The sequence below is a fragment of the Poecilia mexicana genome, unplaced genomic scaffold, assembly GCF_051168715.1.
Source record: "Poecilia mexicana isolate PSO_F unplaced genomic scaffold, ASM5116871v1 scaffold_17, whole genome shotgun sequence".
NCBI classification, from domain to species: domain Eukaryota; kingdom Metazoa; phylum Chordata; class Actinopteri; order Cyprinodontiformes; family Poeciliidae; genus Poecilia; species Poecilia mexicana.
Window position 1 is genome coordinate 24,061,451 of NW_028263386.1, and position 10,077 is coordinate 24,071,527.

General features: G+C 43.1%; 1 protein-coding gene across 1 annotated transcript; it reads right to left on the bottom strand.

Moving 5' to 3' along the window:
* Window positions 1–1,138: 1,138 nt before the first annotated feature.
* LOC106928296 (uncharacterized) lies at window positions 1,139–8,499 on the bottom strand. The gene is made up of 6 exons (XM_015004440.2): window positions 7,550–8,499; window positions 6,665–6,870; window positions 4,571–4,741; window positions 4,270–4,422; window positions 3,601–3,667; window positions 1,139–3,487 (listed from the first exon to the last, which is right to left on the bottom strand). The coding sequence occupies exons 1-6, from the start codon at window positions 8,199–8,201 to the stop codon at window positions 1,923–1,925; spliced, it is 2,814 nt and encodes a 937-aa protein (XP_014859926.1). The 5' UTR covers window positions 8,202–8,499; the 3' UTR covers window positions 1,139–1,922.
* Window positions 8,500–10,077: the final 1,578 nt, after the last annotated feature.

A 10,077-nucleotide genomic window follows, 5' to 3' on the forward strand; every position in this document is an offset into this window, starting at 1 on the left:
CCAAAAAGATTAAAAAAGTAAATTATAGCTTGAGTACATCATCAAGCAGCTTATAGGGAAAAAAATTAAGAGAAATGTAATTTCTTTGTTTTGCCATCAGTAGGCGATATTTACAAGATAAGATATTTTCCAGCTGACAAAAACTCTGGGAGCGTCTGAAGGCGGCTACTGCAACACAGCGGCAGAATGAAACGGTATGGAGGAAACAGCTGGCTTTCGCCATGTCTTTTGAACTTCAGCGGGACAATGAAGTCTGACCTTGTGCTGGGAGGGGGGGTGCACAGTATGGCACTTACTGCTGATGAAGTGGAGACGCTTGGTTTCAATAATTTATGTTCCACCGCGTACTTCAGCGTGAGCAGCACCCAGTTTAAAGACCTTGACATTGTTGGATTAATAATTGTTAGAATGCAGTCCGCGCCGTTTGTTGGTTGTCAGTTTTAAAGCTGATAAACCGGCTTTCAAACTGCTACAAATGCATGTAAAATTAAATTAATATGAACAGTTGAAGTAATAGGAAGTTTACTTTGAAGGTGGGTTATGTAACTCATTAAAGTACTTTCACCTTCCTAGAATAATGCCCAAAGTCTTTGTGTGTGTGTGTGTGTGTGTGTGTGTGTGTGTGTGTCAAAAAGGTGATTTAAGCACAAACTAGAAAAAAAAAATCACTTGGCAAAATAAAAAAGAAAAAAAAAATACTCAGTCCATTATTTTTAAGGTGAAATTATTAGGTTTTTTTTAACATATTTGTTAAAATGGTCATTTGATGCAACAGTATAACATGAGACAGATGAGCTGTGAATAGCTCAAGCTCTTCCACCTTATGCCAGTGCTGCTATTGCCATCTGAAGAAATTCACTCCTCCAGTCAAAAACAACCAATCAGAGCGAGGGAGGAGTATCTTAGTGCGGTCAATCATGCTCGTGATTGACAGCGACATCTTGGATTTGAATTCTAGCTTGGAGTCGTTTTCCATGAAGCTTACCTGTTCTCCCTTTGTATCCTTAGATTCTCTCCAGGCTCTGCTGTGGTTATAGCTAATTGATGAATGGATAGCTGGAAGATTTATGCAATAAATAGCCATGATAGGAGTTAAAAATGAAGCCAATTCCACTTTACCAAACGACTCTAGGTGACCTCCTGCTAATAGATGTATTTATTTCAGTCATATAAAATTTTGTTCTTAGAGTACTAGATTATGATTACAATATAGGAAAATAATGAAACATCTCCATTTAATGTGGATTGAGGCATTGGTAGTACAAAACATCCCAGAGTAAAAAACAGGATTCACACCAAAAAAGTGTGAAAAATCCAAAACTTCAAACGGGCCTGAATGTTGAACGGGCCAAATGAGTTCACCGCAAAAACACAAAATTTTACCAAGTTTTGTTTGTCTAGTTTCCAGTGCAAATATCTTAGTACATTTGAAATAAGACAAAAACTAACAAGTAACTCTTCCCCAAGATATGGGAGCTTGTTTTGAGTCAATAACTTTTTAATATTAATGAAAAGGTGCTGCAAGATTATTTCACATATAACATGGGGAAAAATGTCTTATGAGAGAAATAATCTGCCAGTGGAACTAGTACTTTTTATAATTAATATTACGAAACGACTGACATGAAACAAGTTCCTGGATCTTGCTAAAAAGTTACTTGTAAGTTGGGTATGTCAAATGTACTAATATGAGGAACTAGACATAAAATACTTGATAATATTTTCTGTTTTTCTGGTGTAGCAACTTTGTCATTTAACTTAGAGGTGTTGATGCAAATGTTAGGTGAAACGTTGAGGTTAGCATTTACTACTTTAAGTGACAATGCGTTTTAGTAAAATAATGAATGTCTGTGGCCTTTTTTGTTAAACTCAAAGAGGAAGAATCAATATGGGAAGGTTTTGCCCTTTCTGGCTCTTTTTCATCATGCTGCCACCCAAACTGCTGACACCCCACTTCCTGCTTGGTGACTGATTTGATTGACTCGTCCACGTACGCAGTCTAGGATGAAGAAGACAGTGGTGCCATTATAAACTTGAAAGGATGCCCGTAGACTCAAGCTAGCCCACTGACACCCCTCAAGCATCTGACCCGCCACCTGCTGGGCGATGGGTACAGGCCGCAGACCTTCTGCTTCACGGCCCCCTTCAGAGTCACTTCGCCTCAGCAGAGTCACCTTGACCAAGTTGCAGGAGTGAATGAGTTTGAGGTCCAACGCCACACTGACTGTGCCACTCTCCCTGAAGACAAAGTCCTTTTTCTGGTTTGGAGATCCTTTCACCAACAGTCCCATTTGCGGCACCTGGGGGCTGGTCTGGTGGAAGAACAGAGGCTTGTTCCGTACCGCTCCAGATGGAAGGCCAGTGTTGGCCACAGAAGCAGTCATAGAGGATGAGATGGCAGCAGGGACCCAAAATAGACTGAAAAGACTGATGCCGGACTCATCGCCAAAGAAGCGTACATTGCACTGAGCAGGAGAGAGGATCTCAAAGCCAATGGCATCCCCGGGACTGACTGTGGCGGCTCCAGACAGAGATATAGATGTGTCTCGGTAGTGAACCCCTGGTTTGAAGACCCGAAACATCTCAGTGGAGGTTCCATTTTTGTTGAGATATGCCACGAGCTGGAAGCCGTCACTCACACAAGCTTGGCCCATAGAATACAATGCCTGCTGGAACACAAAACGCACAGTTCCGCTCTCTGCGAAACGGATCCCTCGACTGTCGTGACTCAGCCCCACTACGTAGGGGTCAGAGGTGGAGGAGATGCGGAAGGCCGGGCGGTAATTTGTGTGGTAATGCGCAGAAACCACGGCCTGTGCTGTCATGGCAACAGCCCCGGTGTCGTGAGAGAGCCAGAGGAGGGAGAGCATGGCTACAGAGGTGTCATAAAGCTGCAGACCTTCGCTGCTTTGGTTGCAGTGATGGCTGGCGCTCCGAAGAAACAGGGACATAAGGTGACCTGGGGCGACTTCTGCGACCCCACTGATGCTGACGCCTTGAAGAGACCTTCGTTCCTGGTGCTCCACCCGTATGCCGCTCAGGTCACGACCCTCGGACCCGTCTGTGTGGTTTACACGTAGGCAGACCTGGATGAAGCTACGGCAGCCGTGACCAAGGGACAGAACTCCGTCGAGCCAAACCAAACCATGCTGCCTCAGAACCAGCTGCCCATCCTCAGCTGAAACCAGACCCATGTCGTCTCTTCCCTGTATGTGAAGCTGTGCGCTGGGGAAGGTGTGAACCAGTATCTGGCCTTTTGGACCCTTCAGACTCATGTCTCCAGACCAGGAGAGCGACAAAGCAGGAACATCGGTAACAGACCCGGAGCAGACAGTGTCTGTGACTAAAGTGCAAGGGGAAACCACCGGTTCCCCGTCGCACTCGCTGCAGGCCTGACACTCATCCATCTCAGAGTTGTAGAAGTAGCCATGGCCACACATTCCAGAGTTGGCGTCATGTACTGTCATGCCCTGGCACTTGAATCCACCTGGTGATACGACAGAAAGCAAATTGGAGAAGAAATAAAAATCCATCAATCAGAAAAGGAGAAAGGAGAGAAAATATTGCAATGTCGATAATTAAAAGCATGATTTATCATACCTGGAGTGTTAATACACTTCTGTTTATTTCTGCACAAGTCTGATATTTCAAGACATTCATCTCGGTCCTGTAATAACAACAAACTTGTTAGAGCCACTGGTTGCAGTAAGAAGACTCAGCCTGCTTGTTCCCTTTACTTTATAAACCATTACTTTATATTTTGTTAGCACATAATAGCTGACAATAGCTGTGTCTCCATTGATCATAAAATTATGTGAATTGGAACTGGAAAATAAATTTGGTTAATGGAGACACGGCAATTTTGAAAAAGCACTTTTTCCGTGAGAAGGTTTTTACGGACGAAGTGGCTTTTCAGCAGAATTTAAATAGGTGTGTATTTCGCAAATCTCCAATGGAGATTTTTTTTTTTGCATCTCATGAGTCATGTGACCTGTGTGACGTTACTACCAATGGAAAAAACAAAGAAGAAAAGAAGTGGCAGGAGGATGATGGCAGGACATGTTTATTTTAACAACGTATCGGATAAACAAGCTTATTCACCTGTGATTTTAACTTCGTGTCTTATTCAGTGGAAACAGTGCAATTGCAAAATGTATTTTTTTCGACATTAGAAGTGTATTGACAAAGTTGCTTAATGCAAAAAAGTACAAACTGGCATGACTCAGTTGAGTTAAGAAAGCCATTCGTTGAAAGCATAAAATTGCAAACCTGGCAGATCCTGTCAGCGTGGACAGAACATTGGGCCACCAGGAAGAAGCCAGGAGGGCAAACTGTGCATTTTTCACAGCCAGGATGTCCGCTGCTGTAGCTGCAGTACTCCTCAGGACCGCAGCTCCCACAGGCCAGCTGGGGTTGTCTCACCTGATCACATGACATGCAGTGAAGTGATCATCCCTGAACTAGTAGCAGGACCTAAACATTAATCTGGTATGACGGATCAGGAATCTTGTCTTTTTTTAAATTTGAGGCTAATCTAGATACCTCAATGTCTAGAATAACATGAGCTCACCTCCATCACACTGGCCTCCATGTCCATTTTATGCAATGACATAGCTTGTTGTGTTCGATGGGGTCTGACTTGCCCACTCAGGGTGTCCATGTGACTGTCCAGCTCCTCCTGAAGGTTCTGGAAGGACGTCTGCTTGATGGTGTCCATCAAAATGCCGTACTGAGCTTTTACCTGCACACATAAATCTCTTCATTTCAGTGTGGTCATTGAACAGACGTTACACTTTGAACACAAAGATGCAAAATGCTTCTTGTTCTGTGTCTTATCTGGAATACCTTGCAAAATTATTAACAACCCCTAAGCTTTTGCACATCTAGTCAAATTACAACCTTATGGATGGGGATTGTGTTGGAAAATAAGTAAAGAATGCTCTAGGCTGCACGATCAGAAGACATCAACAGATGTCCAGAAGACACTCATTGACGAGAAGGGGAAGGCACAAGAGGTCATTGCTGAAGTAGTTGTTTGTGCTGTTTCCAAGAGTTCATAGATAGTTGAGTAAAATAAAAGTGTTTTATGAAAAGGTTCACCAGCAACAGGGATATCTTCGGGCTAAGGAGGATTGTCAAACAACATCCATTCAAGAATTTAGAGGAACTTCAGAGAGACAGAGGCTGGACTCAGTGCATCAAGAGACAAACAAATCCTACACATGGGCTACACAAATGTTACATTTCTCGTGTCAGGCCTCTCATAAACCAGATCTGGACTGTTGCCTTCTTCAGACGAAAACAAAGCTCATGTTTTATTCCCAGATCCCAGAGTCTGTAGGAAGAGTGGAGAGAGCCAGAATCAACGTTGCTCGAAGTCGAGTGTGAAGTTTCCACAGCCAGAGATGATTTAGGGTTGCTATGTCATCTGCTGGTGTTAGTCCACTGAAGTCCTCTGCAATGCAGCTGTCTACCCAGAAAGTTTAGCACACTTAATGCTTCTCCCTGCTGACACACTTTGTGGAGATGCTGATTTAATTTTCCAACAGGATTTGTCACCTGCCCACTCTGCTAAATGTACCATAATTTGATTAAGTGACCACAGTGTTACTGTGATTGTCCAGCAAACTGGCCTAACCTAAAACCTAAAGAGAAGCAATGGTGTACTGTCAAGAGGAAGATGAGGAACACCAGACACAACAGTGCAGATGACCTAGAGTTTGCTGTCAAAGCAACCTCGACTTTCAGTACAACCCAACAGTCCCAGCAGACCAGTCACTTCCATCCCACATTGCTTCGATTGATTCATGTAAAAGGAATGAGCCCAACCAAGTTCTGGGTGAACATACTTTTCAGGAACCTCACATTTCTGTTTAAAATATGCTTTTTTTCCATTGACCTTATAGATTATTCTGAATTTGTGAGACACTGATATTTGGGTCTTTGTTTTCTCTAAGGCTTAAGCCATAATCATCAAAATGACAACAAATAAGGTCTTGAAAATTTTACCCAATGTGTAAGAATTTGGGTCTGTGCAGTATTAGAGTACTGGTGCCCTCCAACTTTTAGATACATCCCAGATCCAGCAAGCCAGAACCAAATGGTTCAATTATATCATCAGCTTAGGATCAACTTATACTGGGTTCTGCTAATGACCCTCTGTTTTGATGTAGGAGTACTGAAGAGTGAAAACCTAAAAGCTGCAGGAAACTGACCCCTGAGGATTAGGGTTTCAGAATTAGATGTTATGGGTTTGAAAAGAGACTTGGGATGAATGTTTACAGATGTTTTCTATCCAGCCTCTCTGAGCTTGAGCTAATTTGAAAAGAAGAATGTTTGCTGGAGACAAACTCCAAAAGATTAGCATGTGTAATTGCATTGAGCGCTGGTGCTACACAGAATTGATCCCTGTGAGCTGAATGCAAATGAACTTAGTACTTTTCATGAATGTGTTTTCACATGAAAAGCCAATAAAATACATCCCAGTTTGTGTCAAAATGTGAGAAGCTCAGCGGGTGTGAATATTTTTGCAACATTGATACTTGACACAGATTCACTCCTGGAATCAATTGTTCTTTTTCAGATTTTCTTTTTTTTTAGATCTGCTCTTCTTATCGCCAGTAACCAAACATTAATCATTCCTCATCAGTCGCTGCAGACGTACTTGCTCCATCTGATCATACATCCTCCTCTGTTGCTCCAGTATTTCCCTCTGCTGGTTAACGAGCGCCCCCTGCTGTTCACTGAGGAGTCTCTGCAGTTCCTTGACCTCACTCTGTTGGCCCTTGAGGGCCTCGACGAATCTCTCCTGGCCCTTTGATAGCTGAAGCTGCAGGACAAGAGCGTCCTCTGATGGAACCTCGTTGGACCCTGTGGGGAAGACAGAAACTTTTTATGTAACTGTTTTTTTTGTTTTGTTTTTTTTTCCAGATTAAGAAGTATTTTAATGACCTCTCCTCTACATAACATAAATCAGACAAAGTTCAGGACTTCCTCTCACATGTGATTAGGCCATTATTTTATTTTATATTTGCACACTTATGCTAACCACAATCAGAGTTTGAATTGAATTTAAATATCATGAAATGTCAAAATTCCCTTGATTTTGATAAACCAACACCATCGGCTCCAGCCTATCTGACTGTGAAGTTGGCTAATGTGCACTGCACTGCTCTGAGGACTGCAGGAAAGCCAGAGATGACAGTCTGAAGTACCTAAATGCATTTTTAGTTCAAGCCTGTTACTATATGTTGCATTTTTACGAACAGCAAGTCAAAGATTAATGCTGGGTAATTGCATTTCCAGAAGAGTATATTGAAATATTTTCAGAAGAGGAAGGGATTTGAGGAAGACATTAAAGTTAGATGGGGATGCTCAAAGGAATTTACTGTGCTCCAGTTCCCTCAAGATAGAAATGATAGCTGTTACTGCGACGTGTGTAATATTTAAATATTACTAACCCTTTTCCCCAACCCGAGACAACCTTTCATCACAAGTTTAAAAAAAAAAAAGTCCTAGAAGACACCCTGAAGTCTCCTCTGACACTCACCTGGCTTCATGTCACATGCCAGCTGTATCCAAGCGCCACGATCCAAGCCAAAGTCCGGGAGCTCGCCGAGGAACTGCGCAGCCCTGTCCGTCGCTTGAACAGGAGAAGAGTCTCGCCTCCCGTCGTCTCCAGCATGCATCCTGCAGCCGCTCCCGACGCACGGCTGCTGCTTTTGGCTCACCCTGGGGGTCAATCTGCACCCAATCCCTTTGCACTCTCCCTTGTCATCATTGGTTCCACGATGAGAAACGGTGGTCGGACAAGACCCGCCGGAGCAGCCGGGATGAAACACCTCCGCCGTGATAGTCCTGGGGTTCGTCCTCCTGGTGCCGTCGGTTCCAAAGCCTCCGTGCTGACTCTGCACACCGCTGTAGGAGGATATCGGGGTGCTTTGAGCTTGGTGGTGACGGCGGAACTGACCGTCTTGCTGGTAGCTGGGATAAACCTGCCCTGTCCTAGATTGCGCAGCGTGGTGGGGTTGCCTTCGTGGAGCGGACGCCTCCGTGCGCCCCTGGCAGTGTGCTCCAACGCACGGTCTGCTGCTCCACTCCTGGCCAGGGAAGCAGCGTGTCCCCTGGCACGCCTCGGGTCCGCTCCCCGAGCAGAGGGCAGAAATGGAAAGGAGCACTAAGGTCGCACTGGCAGTCCTCATGTTGCAGTTGTTCCACGGGAGAAATGTGCAAAGGGCCACGTGGGGACGGTGGCCAAAGTTTTCACTCGTCCAACTTCTCAGATTTATGATGAGAAGTAATGATCAAACGGGTCCCGTTTGATCATCACGGTGAGGAGGGGAAAAAAAGAAAATCTTTCTGCGCAAATATCTACATAACTCAACTTTACTGCACTGGTTCAGTTTGCCTCCATCGCGCACGGCTTCTGGTTTCTATCTGCGTCTCGCCCACATGTGGTGCTCACTGCTCCTAATTGGCACCAGGCTTTGCTCCTAGTCTTAAATTAACCCGTAGCTTTCCCGGACATACCTCTCTACCGAGTCACCCAAATATCCCCCCAAATATCCTGTTTGGTTAATATTTTTGGATATCTCCATTTTATTTTCACGCCGTTTAATATTTGCACCCATCATGTCAAGACATTTACAACTTCAAAAGGAAAGAGGGGCTTTTTAGGGAAACGTTTACCTTCTCTCCACGCTTTTCGTTTTGATGAAAGGATCTATTTTGTGGGGGGTATAACAGGCCGACGTGCTCTGTAGGGATTATAAACTTGAAATGCCATTCAGACTTTCATCTTGCTTGAATAAAAAGGCTGTGGTGGGACTTTTGGAACACGGTCTTCTTAAAATTAGGGCCAAAACCGTTAAGTCGTCTTTATGACAGTTCATTACGACTCTCATTTCCGTTTACTAAAGATTAAAAATTGCCTGAAAATTCTCTATTTCTTCTCTTTAGCCTTCACACAAGTCGTCATTCTACGAACATTATTACTATAATCAGTGACTTCTCTCAGTTCTTAGAATTCTTCCCCTCTGTTCCTAATAGTAAATTAACATTAGATGATACAGTAAGACTGATACCGTAGTATTACCAGAATTTACATATACTCACATTGGTCAAGAGATTCAAATATATTTTTGACGCTTTACGATTTGAGATTATACACAAAACAAAAACTTGGTGTCAAAATTACAGTTTTTTAAAACTTCCTGTAGATTTTCTCTGAAACTGGTTCAAATATAGGCGCCACGTTTCTTCAGTTTATTTCCATCCAATTCAAATAACTTTATTTGTCCCTGATGGACAATTTCATTGTGCATGAGTAGTACAAATAGACTCAAAAGTAACAACCAAATTCATAAAATTCAATTCAAATTAAAAAATACCTTATTGAGCCCAGCGGGAAATTAAGTCCACACATGCTAATAAATAAACATACATAGGTAGTAAAAAAGTGCAGTGTGACCATCGGTAATAAGGGCAGGTTTACAACATAAAGTAATACTGTACAGTTATTAAAAATGGCATATTCATATTTCAAGGAAGGTGCAGCATGGCAGGTAATTTAAAGAAAAAAAGCACAAGTTGTGCATGTATGCATAAGTGTGTAAAAAAACAGCAGCCTATTGACAGCAGGAATGTGCAGGAAAGTTATTTGAAATGAGAAAAACTGCAAATAAGAGTAAAGTTATAAAGAGTTATTGAGTCTGTTGGGAGTTGTGATGGTTACAAAGTGTATCAGCTGCTGGGAGGAAGGGTCTGAGTTAACGCTCCTTTGTACACCGAGGATGCAGTGTTAGGTGTGAAAACCTCCCCTTAACTTCTCCACTGATTTATTTTTGAATTATTTGAACAGGACATCAGTACGTTATCATGGCCAAGCAGAGCTTCGTTGACTGACAGGTCCTCAGGTCGGGACCGGATCCAGTAAATTTGTGGAAGGTTGTGTCCAGAACCAGCATGCGGCGGCCCTGGTTGGACAGCTCTGTCAAAGGAACGTATCGTCAACGGATTCTGTTCACCATATTTCCTTTCGTAGTTCTTTTTATTGTGTTACATTCCAAGGAGAGATCA